The sequence below is a fragment of the Fundulus heteroclitus genome, chromosome 1 (assembly GCF_011125445.2).
Source record: "Fundulus heteroclitus isolate FHET01 chromosome 1, MU-UCD_Fhet_4.1, whole genome shotgun sequence".
Lineage (NCBI taxonomy): Eukaryota > Metazoa > Chordata > Actinopteri > Cyprinodontiformes > Fundulidae > Fundulus > Fundulus heteroclitus.
The window spans coordinates 10072197-10095563 of record NC_046361.1 but is presented as its reverse complement, the minus strand read 5'-3'; the positions used below and the strand labels follow the sequence as shown (position 1 = coordinate 10095563).

General features: G+C 40.9%; 2 protein-coding genes across 3 annotated transcripts; both read left to right on the top strand.

The window, feature by feature from the left end:
- The first annotated feature begins 934 nt into the window (after positions 1-934).
- Positions 935-14227, top strand: zbtb17 (zinc finger and BTB domain containing 17). 2 transcript variants are annotated; one of them, XM_036131939.1, is made up of 15 exons: positions 935-1110; positions 4394-4645; positions 4735-4923; positions 5488-5820; positions 5910-5984; positions 6074-6330; positions 7292-7434; positions 7526-7826; positions 7952-8039; positions 8945-9061; positions 9193-9313; positions 11103-11233; positions 11337-11597; positions 11718-11777; positions 13006-14227. In XM_036131939.1, exons 2-15 carry the CDS (start codon positions 4441-4443, stop codon positions 13425-13427), a joined length of 2703 nt encoding a protein of 900 aa, XP_035987832.1. In that variant the 5' UTR covers positions 935-1110; positions 4394-4440; the 3' UTR covers positions 13428-14227. The 2 variants fall into 2 exon arrangements, with proteins under 2 accessions (XP_035987832.1, XP_012717425.2); XM_012861971.2 differs by having other exon boundaries at positions 11688-11777.
- Positions 14228-14575: 348 nt separating this feature from the next.
- On the top strand, positions 14576-22300 carry ddost (dolichyl-diphosphooligosaccharide--protein glycosyltransferase subunit (non-catalytic)). Its single transcript, XM_012861972.3, has 11 exons — positions 14576-14842; positions 16153-16263; positions 16359-16445; positions 16628-16731; positions 16833-16927; positions 17244-17337; positions 19393-19541; positions 19636-19783; positions 19865-19985; positions 20101-20207; positions 21696-22300. The coding sequence occupies exons 1-11, from the start codon at positions 14608-14610 to the stop codon at positions 21843-21845; spliced, it is 1401 nt and encodes a 466-aa protein (XP_012717426.2). The 5' UTR covers positions 14576-14607; the 3' UTR covers positions 21846-22300.
- Positions 22301-23367: the final 1067 nt, after the last annotated feature.

The window sequence follows — 23367 nt, the reverse complement described above, 5'->3', positions numbered from 1 at the left end:
TGGGATGCTGTATGTAATTTATTCCAGATTATTCTCTAGTTTTATAATACAGGGATACATTCATTTATTTATTTTGGCTAAACAATTTCTCTTTTGTTTGGCATCCATTTGAAAACATCAGCATTTAGGATGTGGTCAAACAAGAATTGGACAAAGCTATCTGCCACGTTGATACAGCGTTTTGCAAAACGTTTCAGGCATTCCAATTTGCCCAGACGTATTTTCATGGGAAGCCAGATATTCTTGTGGTCTTCCAGTTTCTTGTGGCTCAAGACTTCACTTGGCTCTCAGGTGATATCTTGACAATTTATTTATTTGGCTTTTCATATCTTGCTTTGTCTATTTGATGTCTCGTTCTTGATCCTGACTATCATAGTACATTGTGAAATGAGTCTAGAAAGATGGAGAAAAAAAAACCCCACCAATACCTGATAAGTAGTCAAGTCTCTAATCACAGCAAATGTCTGGCACAGACAACAAGAACAACGTCATCCTCCAGTCGATCCTTCACAGTGGGTTTGGAGAATTTCTGTTTCTAAAAAATGTGCCTGCTTTTAGTATTTTAACATATTTAATTGAATAAACTGCACCTATGTGACCATGGAAGCGCTGCTGGTTCCAATTTGCCTGAAGATCTCATTTAAAGCTGTTTATTGATTTGTTCTATTAGGCCTCATAAGGGAGATTTTTTTTATATATCTGAATGTTTCATCTGGCCGCTCGGAAGCAGACGGGTCCATTCATTTCTACGGATTAAGGAGATACAAAAAGTAAATTAAATACACATAATATTTGAGGAACGTGTTCCTGCCAACGATTGTATTACAATTACACTGACTTCAAAAACCTAAAAGTCAGACATTTTGCGCCATCTTGTGGTCATCTGTTAGCATAACAAGTGCTCCCACTGCGCCTGCGCGCGTGACACATCCGGCTGGTCCATATCAATCGATCAGCGAGAGGAAGATGGCGGCGGATGCAGTTAGCAAAGGAGGATCGATCACCGAAAAACTCGATTGGGTTCGTTTTTTCCCCTCCCCGAGTTACAAACCAAACAACACCGCGTAATTTAACACCGTAAAGCCGAGGCGAGGAGGCCGACACAAACAGGTAATTGTGGAGTTTTTATTAAAAATCCTCTAACAATGGCGCCGAATGAGCGTATAGAGACGGAGCTAGCCGTGAAAACAACAGGAGAGGAGGGCTGGCTCTGACACTGCGAGCCGACATCTTGTTCCTTCCCTGCATGCATGCAGGCACGCTAAATTAATCCCTGATAGCAAAGCCACAAGGATGGAGGAATTGTAATCGATGCGGTGCACTGTCAAACCTGAGCTGTTCGCTGCAAAGTATTCGGTTCTGTAAACATGTGCTTGACCACCTGGATTAAAGTGGAACTTTAGTTTGATGTGACTTTAGTTTGGTGCGACTGAAAACAGAGCTCATGGTTTTGCTAGCTATCCTTACATCACACTCTTTTTATGTCATAGCCTGCTGTTTTTTTTTTTTTTTTTTTTTTTGCTGGCTGTAATGGGCAGTTGTTGTCTAATTATTAAAACGCGCAACATCATCATCATAAAATAAATAAATAAACAGTCGTCGCATCCAAGTAATTTACTGGCATATTGAATAGGTTACTAAAAGGATTTCAGAGTAATGATTGATCCAGTTGGCAGAGTTTCCCACTGTGTGGGCTGTGCCTGTGTAACAGATCCCTGATGCTAAATCCCAAAACAAGACATGTCCTTCAACTGTTGCACTGTTGTAGATCGACTCAATATTATATGGGAAAGGCTAATTTGGAATTCTTTGCTGTACCATAAAATAGGGACAGAATGTTCTATATTGTCAATATTGATTTCTGGAATATACCCTAGGTCAGGGGTGTCAAACATACGGCCCGCGGGCCGGATCCGGCCCACCGAACAATTTAGTCCGGCCCTGTGGCTAAATGCATTATCAATATAAAAAAATATATATATTATTTTTTTTTTTTCCAGTGTCCTGTCTGGCAATGTGGCAATAAGATGCCACAAAGAGCTCATCAGATTTGACTTTCACAAGTGGACAAGATAAAAGGAAGAGAATGATAAAACAATTATTGAAAAAAAAACATGTATTTTGTTTAATTGAAAATATGCAGTTCTTATATTGTCCACGAGGGGCGCTGTGTTTTAATTAGCAGATTAAGCTTCAGGTGTGGAAAAATTTAAATCATTTCTTAATTTTTATCTGTTTGATGTATTTTGTCATGCAGAACAATGTTTTTAAGTTCCAAAAAATGTGAATAAATGTTTTTCAACATTGTATAATCACTGTGATCAGTTCTTATGCACAATGCACTTAAGTAAATGTTTAACTGAGTAAAAGTATTGTTGAAATTGCACATACTTTTCTTAAAAACGCTGAGGTTATTCATAATATATTGTGTAAAAGTGAAATTCATTTAATATAAAAATCAACAACAAGTCCACATTTATTAGTTCTATTTAATCTTGCAATGAGTTTACTCTTGTGGCCCTCTTGAGATCAGATTAAGCTGAATGTGGCCCCTAAACCAAAATGAGTTTGACACCCCTGCCCTAGGTAGTTGAAAAATATTCCTGTTCTATGGTTTTTAATACATTCTTCTTTTTAAAACTTAATTGAACACAGGTTTTGCTAGATGAAAACATGTTGACAGGTATGAATGCTGGCGACATGAACAACTAAATTGATAACAAACAATATTCAGGGGGCGGTGGCTTAATCACCTTTAATCAGTAGGTTGGAGCATAAATGACAGATTCCCTGAGAGTAACTTAGTTCACGCACTTCTTACTGTATTATGAATCCAGTATAGCAGTGTGTATGGCAATAAATGGAGGAAAGTTATGCAATCCATTACAAATAGCTTACAAATAGCTTCATAGGCTGAAAATAAAATCCCCTTTGCACCAAAAATTCTTGTTGCTTTTTTTAAGTTGAATTTTACACAACAACATAGAAGCTAAAACGTACAGAGGCTAAATAAATATTTTCACCCTGGACATGGTTTTTAAAATAAGAAAAGTAAAACAAATGGCATTAGATATTAATTGAGTGTCAGTAACATAATTACTACATGCAGATTCTCCATCAACATCACAGAAAGGAAAAAAAAAATCACTGTCCTGCATTGACTGCCTCCAGATGAGCGAGGAAGCGCCACTGGATTTTCAAGAATTCACACTTCAGTTTTTAATAAACCTCAGTCTCACCATTTGTCCGTGTCCATTATTGGTGTTTGATAATGTATTGTAAAATTGGCTGGACGATATAGAAAAAAAACATGTCGATCAGACAGAAATCATATTGAATGATACTGATGGTTATCAAAAAAAAAACGTATATTTTACGTGCAGCCCTGGCTGTTGCTTGATGACGGATTTTTAGATAAAGAGCACACAATCACTTGAATTCAAACTCAACCCTTTATTCAACCAAAACTGCAACATTTAAAAAATAAAAGAGAAGAAAAAAGTGCTCTGCCGCTGAACCCTTTGAAAGGGGCGGGGCTTGGTGACGGAGCGTTCCTAAGTCTGTGTTTGTGATTGGTTGGAAGGATGTAATGACTGTAATATTAAACCTACATGATAGGCTAGAGTGTAAAAGGAAGGGAAACTGTTCTATCAAACGTTTTATTGACCCTTTTTCTTTTTTCTACCCGTACCACACATCTATTGTTCGATATGTATTATTAAAGCCCCCCCCAAAAAAATAAAAAATAAAAAAACTGGGTCTCTGCCGTCTGTCAAATATCTAAAAGCATAACAGCATGTGTGTACTGGGAGAGTTTTAAAATTACAAAGCTTGATCATCATCATGTCTGCCTTTTAGGGGCTAAAGCAATGAAGCAGTTTTTCCTTCTTGATTAAATTAAAAGAATCACAATGTCGACGCACACATATCTTTCCTCTCTGAACATGTTGCTCTTCTACAACCGGGCAAGTCAAAAGGAAGGGTTGCAACAAACTTAGTGTTTCTGCCGGGGCACATTTTTATCAGCTGGCTTCATTTTTATTCATCTGATAAGACACATACTGTTTTCTCTGTCAACTTTTAAATTGCCTTTTGTTTTGAGTTCATGAATGATTACATTTTGTATATATTCTTCTTATTTTGAGTTGTTTAACTGAATACTTCATGCAGCATTCTTGTCCTTTTTGGCAGATCAACTTTGAGTTTGAGATTTACTTATTTTTTTGCTGTTGAAATATCTACTATATAATTTTTTTGGTGTACATTTATACAAATTTGTACTATTCATTTTTTTTCTGGTAAATTCATATATCCACGTACAGTGTGATTAATTGATACCTCGGTTAAAAGCAGCAGCATAATAATGGGCCTTTTTTATGTTTCCCATTCACAGACCCCCGTCCCTGCTGAGCTCCGGCCTCGCCCTCGATCCTGAGAGCGATGGATTTCCCGTGGCACAGCGGGGAGGTTCTGGAGCAGCTTAACAAGCAGCGTAAGCAGGGCCTGCTGTGCGACTGCACCTTCGTGGTGGACGGCGTGGACTTCAAGGCCCACAAAGCCGTGCTGGCAGCTTGCAGCGTCTACTTCCGAACCCTTTTCCTGGATCAGAAGGATGTGGTGCATTTGGACATCAGCAACGCAGCTGGTAGGCTCCAGTCTGACGCTTTAGAAGCGCTGAGGCTTCTTATCTTCTCTTCCTAACCAGCCCTTGTGTTTTTCTGGTTTTTCTTCCAGGTTTAGGTCAAGTCCTGGATTTTATGTACACCTCCAAACTGAGCTTAAGTACCCAGAACATTGAAGATGTGTTGTCCGTTGCCCACTTCCTGCAGATGCAGGAAATCATAAATGCTTGTTCTGCATATCAGTCGATGTCAAATCAAGCTCCGTCCATCATAACCCTGGATCTTCCTGATGATGAGCCAGGTCTTTAAATGTTTGGATTTTTCTTTGTGTGTGTTGACAAGCTGAGAATAATCAGATCAGGGCTGCACTATTCAAGTAAAGGGAGGAAATGCTTCACGGCTCGGTGTATTTTTGACAGAACGGCATTTGTTTGTCTTGACATTGAGTCATCTTACAGTCAGGGGCTGGAGTTTGAATCTCTGACTGACCAACACATTCTTAAATCCTGACACATCCTGTCTGGGGCTGGGAAATATATGGAGATTTTACAAATATAGAGATTTTTTAAAAAGAGATATAAGATGAGTTTATATCATTTATATGGACATGGTCTATGTTGCGTTATAATTCTAATTTTATGTATTCCAGTAGGTTGATTTTCAGCTGTTTCTCATATTTATCTACAGCTGTATTTATCTACATGCCTGGGAGACATTTGGGATAAAGATTTGATTCACAGACGCCTTTTATAGTTAATTTATCAAAAGAAAAACATATTGGGATAAATATCATATATCTGTATTCAGCCTTATTTCTGGCCCGTATCGCCCTAATCCTGTGCTTTGCATTTCTTTGACCAACCAGAAGAAAAGGCGGTTAGAAGAGAGCAGAAGGACGGCGCTGACGTCCAGCTGTCGGAGGTCGCAGCACAAGAGGCGGAGTGTCCTGCTAGCACGTCTGCAGAAGATCACAAGGAGCTACAGAGGGAGGACGATGTGAACAGAGACATTTCTGTCGATCCACAACAAACTGCCTCTCGGCCTCATCCCGGCAGAAAGCCCACGGGCCGAGGAAGACCCCCCAAAGGCGCTCAGGTTTCTGCACAGAAGACGATGCGAGTGAAGGAGGAGGAGGAATGCTCCACGCCGAACGCTACAGGATTTCAGGACGACCCCTCGGATGCTGACTACACACCAAGTAAAGATATATGAGATCTGATGGTTCATGAATGGCACATAAGAAATCTGAAAAGCTGATATCCTAATAAGCTACAACTGTATCTACAGAACCGCAGGCGAGGCCTTCAGGCAGCTCGTCCTACATGAGCTCACGCGGACGAAGGATCAGAAAACCTGCTCGGCGTAGGTCTCCACCTGGTCCGCTTCTCTGGCAAAAAAACTATTTTACCGTTTTATTCTCTGCTCCTAACGTTGGGTTATTATCGTTCCAGGAAACGACTCTGAGGATGAAGGTCAGTCTAAGGCAAAAAGGGCGAAAAAGGCGACGGAGGCCGAAGAGGCAGCCGAGGGACAGGAACCTGACTCTGAGGAGACTGATGATGATGAGGAGGAGGTTGAAGAGGCAGACGAAGACACTGATCAACACATGGAAGGAGACAGCGAGGAAGAGGGAAGACACATCCTGGCGCTGTCCATGAGCAACCGGTCCGAGTCTAAGCCCTACAGCTCTGTGACGCACAAGTGTGGGGTGAGACATAATGTTTGTAGGAGGTTTGTTTTCCTTTAGGATCAACATCCGTTTCGAATTATTGCTACAGATTATTTCCTGAAATTAGATTTAGACGTTGACTGGTCCATTGTAATGTATTAAAATGCTTTCATCTAAACCCATTGTGGCACCTCTGGCTGTACTTTTCAAGCTGCCCTGCTGGAAAGCTAACACCCGCCCCAGTGTCGATGTTTTTCAGCCTGCAGCAGGTTTTCCCCTTCAGCCATCTTCTCATGAACTCTGACCAGCTTCCCTGTCTCTGCTGAAGAAAAGCATCCCCACAGCATGATGCTGCCACCACCACGATTCACAGCAGCGCTGCTGTGTTTTCTTTTCAGTCTGGTCTGACCAGAGCACCTTCTTCTATTGTGCTTTACACGGATTATGGGAAACATGAGATCTTACCAGATTGTCAGAGCTCAGCTTTGAATCTCCACGGCTCCTCCAGAGTCACCGTGGGCTTCCTGGCCGCTTGTCTGGTTGACGTCCTCTGGCCTCTCATTTTATATGGATGTCCATGTCTCGGTAGATTTGCGGTTTTCATCTTCAGATGATCGATTGGGCAGAGCAGCGTGGGGTGGCTAACATTCGGGATATTCTTTTATGAACTAAACTCCTCCACAGCTTCCTCCCTGACCCGTCTGCTCTCAAATTCACTAACACAACCCTGAGGTTGAGCTGAAGGCAATTTTGGGATGCTTTCTGGATATATAAGCAATACAAAAGCAAGCAATTTTGTGACTATTTGCTAAAACATGTTTTAAAGCCATTTGTTATTTTCCTTCCACCTCACAAGCATGCGCTACTTTCTGTTGATATAACCTGTGTGTGGACGTGCCGGTCAGATTCCTTAAATGTTGGCTGTAGAATAAGCTGTTTCTCCCTTAAAGCTTCACTTAAGTCTCGACACGATATTAATGTTTTTTTTTCCTTTTTTTAGGACTGTGGGAAGAAGTTTACCCACACAGGTAATTTTAAGCGACACATGCGTATCCACACCGGAGAGAAGCCGTTCAGCTGTCGCGACTGCAACAAGGCTTTCTCCGACCCTGCAGCTTGTAAAGCCCACGAGAAAACCCACAGGTGAGGTTCCCGTTTCTGCACTCGCTTCCACGTCTTTCTGCTCGGTCAGCTTCCTATCCTGCATCATTGCCCCTTTGTTGCCCCGTCCCAGTCCCCTGAAGCCGTATAGCTGCTCCACCTGTGGGAAGAGCTACCGGCAGATCAGCCTGCTCAACCTGCACCGGAAACGGCACACGGGCGAGGCGCGCTACAGCTGCGACGTCTGCGCCAAGCTCTTCACCACCTCGGGCAACCTGAAGCGCCACCAGCTGGTGCACAGCGGGGAGAAGCCGTACCAGTGCGACTTCTGCAACAAAGCTTTCTCCGACCCCACCGCCAAGATGCGACACCTGGAGACGCACGACACGGAGAAGGGCAACAAGTGTCCGCACTGTGACAAGCGCTTCAACCAGGTGACCGTGCGCTCTGAAGAGCTGCTGTTACTGCTTCGCTTTATAAAGGGAGAGCTTTTTACAACGCGCGCTAAATGTCCTTTACGTTTTTAGATCTTTTTTTTTGTTTTGCCTTTTCTTACTAGGTGGGAAATCTGAAGGCACACTTGAAGGTCCACATTGCAGACGGGCCTCTCAAGTGCAAGGAGTGTGGAAAACAGTTTACCACTTCAGGTAAGAGGAAGAAATGTTTCCGAAGAAGAATTTTAAGCACAGGTTGAAAAACTCTTTTGTGTTGTTTTTTTTGCTGAAACTGTCGTATCTTCACAATCTTTGAACTTTATCAGATTCTGTTACAAACACAAAGTAGAGCTTGAATGTGAAATCTAGGGATAAAGATACTTTTTGTCACCTTAAAAATCTGATGATTGTGGCGAGCGTCTGTAATCAGCCACTCTGAGTCCGTACTTAGCTGCAAATCTTTTAGGTACGTCTCTGCCAGCCTTGTACATCAGTAGTCTGAAACTGTTGCCCATTCTTGTTTGGAGAATAGCTCGGATTGTATCACATAAATGGAAAGCCAGCTAGTAGTTTTGTGTTTAGGGTTGTTATCCTGCCCCAGTCTGGAGTCATTTGCAGCCTCTGACAGGATTGCCCTTTAGCTCCATCCATTTTCCCACCAACTCTGACCTGCTTCCCTGTCACTGCTGAAGAAAGTAGCCCCCCCAGAACGATGCTGCCACCCCCACTTTTGACCGTGACGATGGTGTTCAGGTTGATTTGCCATGTTAGTTTTTTTCACCACAGACAAGGCCAGAAACCCCTTTTTTTTATTATTTTGGGTCTCAAAGGATGCTGGGTGTTTTTCTTGCCTGAATTTTCAGGTCAATGGCCACATCTTGAACCCATTTTACCGTGTAGGCTCGTATTATGACTCAATCAAAGCAGTCTTTTAGAAACAGGCACTGGTATCAATGGATGAGTCACATGTGGAGCCAATGAAAAAAATGTTTCATGTATATAACCGGCACTTACTGATTACGAAGCAGCTCAAATGTGTATGTTCTCTAATATTTGATATCAAATGAAGTTGACATCCCGGTCTCTCTGTTGTTGTGGGTTGTCGCTGCCTTTTTTAGGAAACCTAAAGAGACACCTGCGCGTTCACAGCGGGGAGAAACCATACGTGTGTTCGCACTGTCAGAGAGCTTTTAGTGACCCCGGAGCTCTGCAGCGCCACGAGCGCATTCACACAGGTAGTCCCGTCACACTCTGCTCTGTCACTTCTGTTTCATCAGCCGCATGTTCTCCTTCTCCTGTCCCCCGAAGTCCCAAATTAACGTTGATAATTTCCCAGCCTTATGACGCGCTGTGGCATGTGTTGCAGGAGAAAAACCCTGCGTCTGTCTTGTCTGCGGCAAGGCTTTCACCCAGGCCAGCTCCCTCATCGCTCATGTCCGCCAGCACACCGGCGAGAAGCCCTACGTCTGCGATCGCTGTGGCAAAAGGTAAGCTGGGCGAGACTCGATCGTGCAGATAGCTGCGATAGAAAGTCTGAGGTCATCCAAAGATGACAGACGTGAGAAAGAAAAGGGAAACCTGTTGGCGGGAAACATTTAGGTGCTATATAGGCCAGTGCTATTTGAAAATGCAAAAGCTTCTTATCTTTTTGGCCTTTAGTGTTCACACTAAAACACATTTTAAGAACTCCAAAGTGAAAAGTAATTTTGAAACACAGGAGAAAAACAATCTTACATAAATAAAAAAAACAGTGTTTTAAAAATGATAAAGGTGTAGCCACGCCCATGTCCTGATTCTACACCTTTAATGTCTGTTTTTAAGTGTCTCCCAGTGGTGCTGCCACATAGTTTGAAATGTCAAAGTATCTTTTTGGCTTGGTCTTGGTTTTGGTGATGATGATTATTCCCAAAATGATCCTGCGTTTTTATCTAGAAGTCTGCAGTTTTATAAATTCGTTCAACTTCAGGACTTTCAGTACGAATGAAGTAACGACTCAAACAAATTACTCCAGTCTACAGTGAATCAAGAATCATGAGTCTTTATTGTCCTTATGTAATCATAACGACGTTTTGGTGAAACAGCAGCTAAGAAATTAGACAAGAGATCTGACAAAAATTAAAACTCCAGTTGACTGTAAAAATAAACTATTAACTTGCATTGTTTGTTGTGGCAAAACTGCTCGGACCTCTTGTGTTTAAAAGGATATAGCTTCACTTATCTTAGAGCTACAGAGAAGACTAGAGGAATATGAAGCTGGACAAAATATTCAATCACAGTCTTCATCGCAATATCAGTTTGTGCAAGACTGTATCATTTTGTCATCAGAATATGTTCTCCTGACACCGTGCGCCTCAATAGGTTCTGATTGTAACGTTGCTGTAATTTTCCAGTTCCCCATTTGTATTTACGTTCATTCACTTAGCTTTTTTTCAGGCTCAGTTGGAAGCCGATTTGCACATTGTCATCCATTAGGGCCAGATTTTAAAAATATCAAGTTTTTTTTTAAAGGGAGATGAGATTATATTGTTTATATTGAGATGGTCTGGCTTATCTTATTATTATACTTTTATGTATTCCAGTCGGTTATATTTCAACCGTTTCTCATATTTATCTACAGTTGTTTGTTAAATAAATGTGCCTGAGAGAGATTTGGGATAAAGATTTGATTCAGGGATGCTTTTTTAGAATTACCTTTTGTTTAAAAAAAAAATTAAGCTAAATATCGTTTATCGGGATTCAGCCTAATAATATTGAGAAATTAGTTTTGGTCCATATTAACCAGGCTTTATCGCGCATCCTCCAATCTTACTGTAATTGCAGTCCGTCCGTCCTTCACAATTTTTGGTTTTTGGAGGTTCAGTATTTAAAGCCCAACCTCCACTCAAGTAATAGTAAACGTTTGTTGTTATAAACGGGGCTAACCTGACATCTTGGTGCAGTCTAGAAAAGTACAGAATTCAAACTGGAAAAGTGAAATGTGTGGGAATCCTGTGAACTGATCCCTTTAATTTCTGTCCATGTCATAGATGCAGCTTGCTTGCCTCTTTCATCTTATCCTCTATTGCCTTAATTCGATATGTATAATGGTGTAATAACCTATCATATTCTATGAGAAAGAGATAAAATTGAGCATACCTGAAAGTTAATCTCATGTTCAACCCCAACGACACACAACACACAGCTGTTACCGATATTTCTTTGTAAGTCTCGTCATCTCTCCACAGCATATGGCAGGAATGCTCACCTTTTTTTTCCCCCAAATTGATATCTGAACAGATTCGTGCAGTCCAGTCAGTTGGCCAATCACATCCGTCATCATGACAACGTGCGGCCGCACAAGTGCCAGATGTGCAACAAGGCGTTTGTGAATGTGGGAGATCTGTCCAAACATATCATCATTCACACAGGTGGGAAGAAGCTTGGTTCCAGGACTCAGTTTAGAGGTAGTGCTGGAAAGCTGTAGACTACTGCCCCACGGCAGCTTGTATAATCCCTCCTGCCTCGTTTCAGGCGAGAAGCCGTTTCTTTGCGACAAATGTGGTCGCGGCTTTAACCGGGTGGACAACCTGCGCTCCCACGTGAAGACCGTTCACCACGGCAAAGCCGGCATGAAGCGGCTGGTGGTGACCGGGGGGACGATGGAGGAAGTCGGCGAAGACGCCGTCGGAGCAGAGTCAACAGACGAGATCAAGATAGTCACCGTCACCACAGAGGACATCGTCACCCTCGCAACCGAGGCCCTGGCAGGCAGCGCTGTAGCTCAGCTCACAGGTCAGAATCCTAACAACGCCTCAGGCCTTTTTGTGGGAGATGAACAGATGAAAGGAAAGAGGTAAAGGTTTGTCCTGTGTTGGTTAACAGTCGTCCCGATGACTGCCTCGGTGTCTGCAGATGAAACAGAAGCTTTGAAAGCTGAAATCACCAAAGCGGTGGAGAAAGTGCAAGAAGAAGGTAAAACTCTGCTTTGTCTCATGAAATTATAAAGTAAAAAAAAAATTAAATTTTAAACACAGTAGGGTCAGGTAAGCTGCTTGTTTACATAGAAGGGCAACAGATTATGTGTTTGGATAAACTGTGAATTATGATTCCATATGGACCTCCTTAGGCAGCCGGTTCATGTTGTGTGGAAAAAGTAGAAAACCTTCCTTATATTTTACAGAGAATTAATACTTTTGGAAATTTCCCGTAATTTGTCTAAAAAAAACTTTGGTGTGTTTTACTGGAATTTCATGTTATATACAATCATGGTAGTGCATAACTATGACACTGGAAGAACAGAAGACATGGTTTTCCATTATCGTTTAGAAATAAAAATCTGAAAATTGTGCCACCAAATTGAATTTAATCCCAAATACTCTGATACCCTTTTATAAAATTGAATGCAACCAGCTGCCTTCACAAGTAATCTAATCTGTAAGAAGAAAACCACTTTTGAAAGAACTACATAAGAAAACCAGTTTAAACTCTACTGCAAGCCATGGAAGGGGACACAGTGAAGATTTAGTAGAAGAGTGAACGAGATTTGAAATGCAAATTGTCCTGACAGTATTTTCATGGTCAGACATGGTGAGGGTCTTAACATGCTGTGGCCATCAATCATGACTGAGGACGAATTATTTTCTAAAGAAGAATGAGCGAGTCTCCATGAGATGTTCATCTCTTGGAGACTGGCTCTGTAAAATATTGTTTCAGCAGACTTGAACACTCAGGCTGCCGTGATTCATCAACATCATTGATGGTGTGCTTATTTTTATTTCAATAAGAGCATAATTTAGTTTGATTCATGTTGGAAGTGGCACGTTCTACATATGACTCACAGACTGAGATGCAAAACTTGATTTCTTTTGTAGGATGAAAAATGTTTGTGGTAAGAAAAAAAATTTAGCTTTTCTAAGGAGGAAATAATAATAATAATAGCACATATAAGTTCAAAATAATTGATTATTTGAAATATTGGTCAATAGATATATGTAAATGTTCAAAGCTTGGATATTTTTTTACTTCAACCGTAAACACAAGCAGCTCAAGCACAAAAACTGGTTGTAAACGTGGACCTTTTAGGTCCTGTTTTCTTATTAAAATAGATTTTAAACCCACACTGAAATTGACTTTTTTATATTTAAGGATGTCATATAATCAGAAACGTGACTTAAAATTACTTTTTTTCTTTTTGTCACAGACCCAAACACCCAGATCTTGTACGCTTGTGACTCGTGCGGCGATAAATTTCTGGACGCCACCTCTTTGGCTCAGCACGTTCGGATCCACACGGCTCAAGCCTTGGTCATGTTTCAGGCAGATTCTGACTTCTACCAGTACACCACAGCAACCACCACCGAAGAGGGGGATGATGGTGCTGCAACCTGGCAACCCGCGCCCGAACAGGTTATCCAGGAAGGAGAACTGATCTTCCGTACAGCAGAAGAAGAGCGAAAAGCAGAGGGGGTGGATGGAGAAACTCCAGAAGAACAAGGGTCAGCGACAGTAATTCATATAGAGGAGGCAGTTGAAGTGGAAGAAACCACTTCTGAGTACCAAACGAATGAGAAGGGTGGAGAAGAAGAAAATGAAAAGCATATGAAATCTGAAGGGCAGGGGTAACAGAACAGGTTTACCTAGGATGTATAATTGCTTTTGGCAGAAATATAATTTATAAGTGAGGAAATTAGGGTTTCTACGTAAGCTAAACATTAGGTTATAACATGATGTTTCAAGAAATCTAACCAGGATTCAGTCTTTTAAAATAAAATGGATTTTAAGATAATTTAATCTTAAATCGCATTTGCTTTACTCTGTACAGCAATACTGTTATTTTGGTAAAGAATTACAAATTGTACAAGTTTGTATAATTGGTTTATTTTTAGACTGAAATGTAGGACGGTGTTTTGTCCCTTTATGCTATATTCATATATCTAATACTTAGAGACTCATATTTTTCCATTTTTTTTGAAGAAATATCTGCTCATTCCTCAAACATGAGCTGTATTTTACTGTGCTTAGTGTTAAGTGCTTACACGCAGAATTGCTACGTGAACATGCAAGTCTAGTGAAGACTTAGGTGAGAGTCAAAGAACCTTAATATAAAATGTAGTTTGGATTTATATAGTGGTGTTTTTGTATGTGTGTGTGTGTGTGTGTGTGTGTGTGTGTGTGTGTGTGTGTGTGTTTCTCCAGCTGGTTTCACCAATCTTGTGCTTGTATAATTGCCCATCAAAGATGTCTTATACATAATATTGAAAGCCTATAGTTGTGGCAGAGGTTGTAGTTACACACTGGTTTCAAGATGTTTTACTCTTTTATTTGGTCTGTTTATATTGCTACCTGTAAAAAAGAATATATAGTTAATATTTGTAGACTTGCTCAGACTTACTGGATCATTAAAGAATCACTGCTTTCTAATACGCAATAGTATCTTTTTATTGCATAGTTCAAAATTAATAGGTACATTATATATATATATATATATATATATATATATATATATATATATATATATATATATATATATATATATATATATATATATATATATATATATATATATATATATATATATATATATATATATATATATATATATATATATATAAAATTTTATGTGGTCAATCATGTTCTTTTAATATTTTAATGTCATCTGTCTCCATTGTGAATGCACAACACGAGCTTCATGTCATTGGTGGAGAGGCTGTCAGGCCGACGCGTTCCTTCCTGTGATTGGCTGGATGTTGGGGTCATAGTTAAGGCTAGCTCCGCTAACGCTGACGTCGACTTGTGCAGCAAAATGGCGTCGTCGACGGCGGTGAGGCAGGCGGACCGGTTCGGTTCTTTGCTATTTTCTCCAAAGCGAACCGGAATGAAGACGAGGCGGCGGTGGACGCTGCTGGACTGCAGCGTCCTGCTGCTGCTGTCGTTAGCCTCCATGCTGCACTGCGCTGCGGCGGACGGCAAAACGCTGGTGCTGCTGGACAACCTCAACATCAAAGACACCCATTCAATCTTCTTCCGCAGTCTGGCAGGTAGGCAAAAAGTGGTGCTCATTTACATTTCTAGGTTTGGCATAATGCATGTAAGTAGTTCGGCCTGTATCTGGTCTATAAGGTGTTCTGTAGATCATATAAAAATGCTTGGACCGAACCGCTGCCTTCATTCTGAGCAGCGTGGCTGCTAACATTAGCTGGAGCAGTTCTGCTTGTCAACAAATTACATGGGGGAAAAACAATCTTGAACTGTCATATGATTTTAAATATGTAACGTCTGTTTATGACTAGGCTCGAAATTATTGTCAAGATCTAATGTCTCCTGGTGAAATAAAAAATATTCACCCCAATAAATCATAATTTCTCTTACATTAATGCCATGGTATTGCAATGCTAGTAGCCAGCGTTTTCTGTTAAACCATCTATAGATCATCTAAAGAGAAGCATGCCATATAATAGCATATAGGTCCCCCACAAATAAAAAAATCCTTGCACAAAGCTCTCTGGTGACATGGCTTGAGGCATCTGGTCGCTGTTTTTGCTTTACTTCCGTTCTGTAGAGCTACAGAAAAAAAAGGATCAGTATTTTAGAACAGTGCTTGGATTCAGGATATTTTGCCACGGTAAAACCGACGAAGTGAGTTTGTGAAGGGAACTAGGAAAGGCTGGAGTGGATATATTTAATCATCTAAGGTCTTTATAGCTTTCCTAAGTGGCAAATATGCATGGAGACCAATCAGATGGAAACAGAAATCAGAATATAAGCTGATTTAGTACCAGTTAAAGCCCCAAAGGCAATCATCATCATCATCATCATCATCATCGCCACAGTTTGCTTCAGGTTTGCCGACCAAGGCTGTATCCACCTTGGTTTGTGGGGTCATCAAGATTTAGCTCAAATAAGTATCTCAGCTATTCAAGTAAATATTTCAAAAACTGTCAGAGGTCTCTCATCCAGTATAATTACCAATCCCAGTTGATCAGCTCGATATTTGTGACGTTATTAACCCAAATGCACCGCAAACAGATTAGGCAGTTATTTTATTTTTAGTGTGCAATTAAAAAAAAAATGGTTTTGTGAAATTCAGAATTTGCTACCCAGCTGAGGTTTTATTGTCAGCTTACTTTCACCAAAACAAATGCATAATTCAGAAAGCGAAAAAAATGCCATTAATTTTTATATGCATAATAGTATTTACCTACAGGAATTTTTATTCATTATCTGTGTTTACCTGCCAGATAATAATAGTTCATAGCACTCCAGAAGTTTAGATGTCATGTTTTATTAAACCAGTAAAAAAAATGACTTGACAGAAACATTTTTGATTTTTCTGATCTATCCTCTCCAGATCGTGGATTTGACCTCTCGTTCAAGACCGCCGATGATCCCTCCCTGTCCTTGATCAAATACGGGCAGTTCCTCTACGACCATCTAATCATCTTTGCGCCGTCGGTTGAAGGTACATTTTCTCTTAGCTTTTTAATAGCTTATTTTACCTTTTTATGAAGTGGTTGGTAATCTTTTTTTTTTTCTTTTTTCTGGTTGTTTTTGCAGACTTTGGTGGAAATATAAACTTGGAGACTATAACGTCCTTCATTGATGGCGGAGGCAACGTCCTGGTTGCTGCAAGTTCAGATATCGGTCAGTTGACAGATGAAAGGTTTTTATCTTCTATTAGCTGAAATAAAACTGATTGTTTTTCTTATGGCTGTCTTTGATTTGTGTCTGTGTGTTGGATCGGAATTCTGAGCCAGTGTCTCACCAACAATCTCATTATGACTGCATAATGACAATGACGATTCTCGTTATTAATGGTAATGCAGGTGACCCTTTGAGGGAGTTGGGTAGCGAGTGTGGCATTGAGTTTGATGAGGAAAAGACCGCCGTCATTGACCACCACAACTATGACATTTCCGACCCTGGAGAGGTAAGCCGAGTGGTCTTCACACTGTTACTTATTATTTTTATTTCTCTTATCCAATCCTGTGCGTTGACTCTTCATTTCTTGGCTATCTTGCATGTTATCAGCACACCCTGATCGTTGCTGACCCAGAGAACCTGCTTAAAGCGCCCACTATTGTTGGCAAACCCACCAACAAACCTGTTCTGTTCAAGGGTGTTGGGTGAGTAGAAAATAATCTAATCTGGGTCGCTGGATCCCGTGTCTGCCTCTAAATGGCAATAAGGCTTTGAATTGATGTTGAATATACAAGGATGTTGGTGTAGGCTAAATTATTTTGTATTTTCTATTTATTATTATCTGTGATATCATGTTTGTCTTACTTTACAAGGAACTTGCTGAGACGCTCGTTAATGGTTAGAATTTCAAAACAATGATTTTTTTTCCTCAACTGAAACGACACTCTGCATTGTCGCTGTTTAGGACTGTGATGTTTTAAATGAATGTCTGATTGGAAACCATGTACCATTTCATTCCAGCATGGTTGCTGACCCAGACAACCCGCTTGTCCTGGACATCCTTACTGGTTCTTCAACCTCCTACTCCTATTTCCCTGACAGACCCATCTCTCAGGTAACGCCACCTCTTGATCTCAGATGTCTTTCCTAAAATCAGATTTTTGTCTAAAGGAGACCATTTTCCTTAAATCTGAACTTCTTTGGTCAAAAACGCTGGAAATCTTCCAGCGTTTTTGACCAAAGGGCCTCTAAAAGCCGTAGCATGAAGTTTTTTGCAGAGAATGTTTATGACTATTGATTACAAATCACCCTGCTCAGATGCACACTTCTTTAATTTATTAAGTGTGCTGTTTTTAATAACTATACAGTATTTTTTTCTTAGCTGCTGTTACACCTGAGTGTCCCTACTGAGGGACAATAAAGGGTCTTTCTAATCTGTTCTTCAGCACACCCACATACATAAACATCAGACATCCTCTTCCACCCTATACCCTTTTAATATTTTTTTGAGATGCATATGCAGAATTAAGGTTTATGTATTTCTCTTTTAACATATTGAGAATATAAGAGTTTAAAAGAGAAACATTTTGCATAAGGATGCAACAGTCTCCAAGAGATCAGAATCAGTTTATCTTCCCTCAGTGATCATTGATCGGGAGGTTTGATGCAAAAAGATTAGTTTTTTTTCCCCTTCTGTTTCATTAAAATTTAGAACTCCTAGTATATTTGGTCTATAATTACGTGAATGTATTGTGCGTTGGGCTAATAACTGCTAGCATGTTAGCTTATTTGCACCGGGAGGTTTTCGCCCAGGCGGGACCTTTAATGTTGCTCTCAAACATTGAGGCATTTCACCTTAACCAGGGTTAATAAAATAAAATAAAAAATCGGTATCAGCAGGTCACATCTAGAAATAAATGGAAATTAGTATCAACCAAGAAGAACCTGATCAGTATGCCTATAATTGTATATGGGGATAAATGTCAGCAAAAAAAACATTTATCTTATGGTTGTTAGGTTTTAAAATTGCTGGTGTGAGGTTTTAATTCCTGTGGCCTGTGGTATATGTTAGACAGGGATGACGTGTATTATACGGTACTGGGTCGGTTGAAAAACTAGTCAAATCTTCTCAACCAATGCCAGACAGCTTATTTAGCTATTGACTCTTGTTTGGTGTCGTTTGTTGGATTGGCTGATTAATGCTCAAAGAAACGTGCCATACTGGTAATTAAATAACTTGTTTATATAATACAGTGTTCACAGTAGTTTGTGGGACAACCAAACACAGCCACAACGGCCTAACACCTCTGCGACTATCAGCATGGTTGTACTCTGCTCTAGGGCAGCCTGCCATTCTTCAACCAGCATTATTTGCCAATATGTTTTTGTTTTTTTGTCACTGTGGTGCAGACACTCATGCTGATCCCACAAATGTTCAATATGATTAACGTCACGGCTGCAGGCGGGTCATTCCATCCTCTCCCAAATTCTGGAGGGTATTCTCTGATAAACCCGCCCCTCTGTGGGGGAAGTTTCAACGTCTCTGATTGCAGAGGCTTAAATAGACATCCCTTTGTGCTGAGTCAGCCTCCAACGATGACAAGTCTGGGTTTTCCAGGCAGGGAGATGCTGCCTGACTCCTCAGCATTGCCTCCATTCTAAGCTGTTTGGCATTAGCAGAGCAGAGTAGACAACGTTTTCATGGCCACAGTCAGCTGCCCAGCCCACAAATGGATTTTCCTTACAAATATGGCAGTATTTACGGGAAATAAATGGGCTTTTCAATGGGCTAAGATTTATTGCCAAGTAGCAATATCACAACAATCAACCAAGCACAAATGTCCTTGTTCTTAGTGCAACATTTTATTCAAGGCAAGGCATATTTATTTGCATAGCACATTTCAGTAAAAAAAGACAATGCAAAGTGCTTTACATGATTTAAAATATAGGAAAATAAAAGCAAGTTGGAATAAAATGTAGAAAAAACTGAAACAATATGGAACAGTTGGAATACAAATTTGAACTAATGTTAGACATGCCTTGCTTGCTGTGTTGTTCTTGTAGTTCTTTACCTGTTTGAGGTTAAAGCGAGTAATTAAATGGCGCAGCCTGTTGCAGATGGCAGGACATTTTCTGTTAGAATAAACCACGGAGCCTTTTACCTCTGCAGTACCCCCATGCTGTCGGGAAGAACACCCTGCTGATTGCTGGGCTGCAGGCCCGAAACAACGCCAGAGTGGTTTTTAGCGGGTCCCTGGACTTCTTCAGCGACGCTTTCTTCAACTCTGCTGTCCAAAAAGCCAGGCCAGGTTCTCAAAGGTACAGATCCGATCTTTGCTTTGGTTGTATTTCACATTAGCTAGATTACTGGTGGAACAAAAGAAAACTGTCCACTTGTTGGGGCTTTTACCAGGCATGAGCAAACGGGGAACATGGAGCTGGCTGTGGCTCTGTCCCGCTGGGTGTTTAAGGAGGCAGGAGTGCTCAGAGTGGGCGCGGTCAGTCATCATCCTGTGGGAGAGACGGCTCCTCCTGCAGCGTACACGGTCACGGACCTCGTGGTGAGTTTAAACAACGAGCCATGCAGTTTAAAGGCTTGTTAGCTGAGGAGTTGTGTATGTGAAGAGAACGTTCTCTTTCAGGAGTACAGCATCGTCATTGAGATGTTGTCAGAGGGCCGCTGGGTCCCCTTTGACGGAGATGACATTCAGTTTGAGTTTGTGAGGATCGATCCCTTTGTCAGAACTTACCTCAAGAAAAACGGTACGTCTCCCTGCATAATGCATTTTAATTAGTACTACAGAAATCAGTTTTACCCTATGTCTTCTGTTGATCTTTCTCTAAATATAACTCTGAATACTTCATTGTTTTTCACTAGGAGGTAAATACAGGGTTCAGTTCAAATTGCCGGACGTGTATGGAGTCTTCCAGTTCAAGGTGGACTACAACCGGCTGGGTTACACGCATCTCTACTCATCCACTCAGGCAAGTTCAACAAGCTTCACCAGCTCTTCCCGCCCCTACCTCAGCAGACTTTAACTCTACCAAACTATTTAATACCCGAGGAACTCCAGCAGCTGCACCGTCGTAACAGGCATGTGATTTAAGATGAGCGAATTATTCATTTCCTAGTTTACTCTCCTTCTCTCCAGTAAGTCATTAAAGTTAAATAAAACTATCCCGTTTTGAAGCCTAGCTTTAATCTAAGCCAAACCGATCTGCACAGTGACAAAACGCTGAACTAAACCAAACATGCATTAGATATCATCTGACTGAATTATATCTATATTTAACTTTCAGTCAGCGGTGAAAGCCGGTTTGAAATAGCCTGACATGGTCATACTCAATTCTAGTCAGAATTTGAGTCTGATACTGCTCCATAGAGCTGTGATTATGGGGCGTGTTTCGAACGAACCAGGAAAAAAAAAATCCTCTGCACTCAATTGGATAGACCTACGACCAATAAGAGCCACAGAGCGTGTGACGTATGTTAAGCGACGCATAGTTGTTGTCAACGGAACTCAACTGTTAGCCTAGCATAAGAAGATGAGCGTTAAGGATTTTTGTCGGTGTTGCAAAAAGAATGTAAGGATCCAAGGAGTCCTTCAACACACGAACCTGTCGATATCTTCTAGAACAGACCTAATGGCAGAATCTACACACCTCAACTCTCCAGCGGCAGCCATCGTTGTTGTAAACGAATTCCACCCAAGCGCGCTTTGGTGACGTGGTTGATTACGTTACTGTTGATTATCTGTCCATCATCGTATAAAGTCCGCCCCGACAATTTGATTGGCCCACCAGATATTGGGCGAGCATACTCGCGCTACTATTTAGCAATGCCAGACTGAACTTCCTGACCTAAAACGTTGTGGGCGGGACTAAGTTCGGAATGGCACCCAGGCTAGGTTTGAAAACGATGTGCCTTGAATCAGGCGTTCTCTCCGGGTGTAGAGAGCCCAGATCGGCCTGGCAGCGGGGAGGCAAGCTGGCTGTGACCGCGGGGGGAACAAACGTCTCTTAAAACATCAGAACACTTTTGTAATTATTATCTGAGTGAACAATAAGTAGATATTTTGAGTTTTACACAGCTACGTTCTTGCCCAAAAACGTGGTAAAAGTTTATTTCATATCACAGAAAGTGTAACACATCTTCTTGATGCTTCCGTTTGTCCACCTCAACAATCTCGGGATAATGTGAGAGTCCATTCCCCGGGCCAGGACGTTTTATCCAGGATAGAGTGGACTCAGGAAATTTAAATTACTTAAGTAAAGTTCTGTCGAAATCCCAGGTAGGGGCTGCAATATAAAAGGGGCTATTGTTTATTTTAAGATTTTAAATCATAAAGATTGTATTTAAGAGATGTTCAAGTAATAGAAAATATAAATGGGAAGTATTTTGTTTTAGGTAGCTTTAGGATTTAAATATTCTAATTTTTAACATGATTTTTTTGTTTTTTTTCTCATCTGCAGGTTTCAGTCCGCCCCCTGCAGCACACTCAGTACGAACGCTTCATTCCCTCAGCCTTCCCGTACTACGCCAGCGCCTTCTCCATGATGGCAGGACTCTTTGTCTTCAGTGTAGTCTTCCTGCACATGAAAGAGAAGGAAAAGTCAGACTAAAGCACAGAGAACATTGGGCATGGGACAACAAAAAGTGTGAAACTTAAATTGTGGTGGGAGGAATTGAAAGTAAATGTCAAAGTGGCTCAAACTTGTCATTTTGAGATGTGGACTGTTCATATTCTGTTATTAAGGGTATGTGACTAGTTTGTGGGTCACATTGGGGTACCGACTGCAATTGAATGCAGTATTTCTTTTTGTTTTTGTTTTTTCCAAATAAGCCTCTTTAAAATCCCTGAAAGCCCCGTATGCTGTGAAGTTTCTGTATAGTTGCCTCACATCTGGTTAAAATCTAAGATGCAGCATTTGCAAATGATGTTGAAATCCTAAATTGTTCCCTGAAAATGCTTTTGTGTTTCAAACATGCACTGATTATGCCAACCGTTCTTTTGTTTTTAAAAGAAACTTTTGAAAAAGCTGCAGGCCTCTTTGAAATAAAATCACATTCCACTGGGCATGAGTTTGCATTTTGTTTTACCGCAAGAGATACCGTGTCTGGCAAAAGTATGTATGCCCACTGAGATTTTTAACATTTTGTCACACCTTTTATTGTGATACCCCCAAAGGGAAATCCGGCAAAAGCGGTAGCTTTCTGAGATTAGTTATGTATGTAATCTAATCGCATTATAAATGAAGGGACACACCAGGGAAGGCGTAGTTAAAGTTGCAGAGAAGCAAAGCAGGGTAATGTCATAAACAATAATCAACTTTGGACTTCTCATGGAGCTCTGTTAAATCCATCTCAGAGCTGGAAATCTACCAAGATGTGGACATCCACTGACAGGCCACACAAGAGAAACCAACCAGGAACCCAGCTAAGAGGCCACTGGTAACTTCTGAAGGGCTGCAGAGATCCACAACTTTGAGTGGGGGAATTTGCTGACAGCTATTCAGCATGGACGCCACAAATGAGGCCTTTCCTTTGTGGAAGACAGACATAAAGAAAGCCACAAAAAGTCCTATTTTAAGTTTACTACAAGCAGGTTTTTGTGGACAAAGCAAGCACATTTGAAGAACATATGCTCCAGTCAAATGGGTCCAACTGAATGTTTGTCCCACATGTAAAACTCCTAGTCTGGTGGGGAACTAAGTACTGCAGAGGCTCTCCATTCATTCTGTCTGGGCCTGAGCTGTTTTGACAAAGACATGCACTACAAACCCAAACCGTGCATCAGACCTTAAGGCCACTTTGTGTCAAATGCAATCCCCATAAAACACGCTGACATTCACGGTTATAACGTGACAAAGGCGAGAAAGCTCAAAAGGTGCAAAGTACTGCAACTGATAGTATTCTGCTCTGGACAGATCACCTTGAAATGGAAGAATATTACCTTTTTTTAGGCTAAGGCTGCTGTTACCCTAAAACAAGATTTTGAGGGAAGGAATAGCATCTTTATTCTAAACTTCAGTCTGATTCACTTTAATTACACGAAAATAAAAAAAATACATGTCACTGCCCGGAATGACAATAGTTCTAGTAAAAAGAAGGCCTTCATAGTAATGATTGTGAGACTTTTTGATC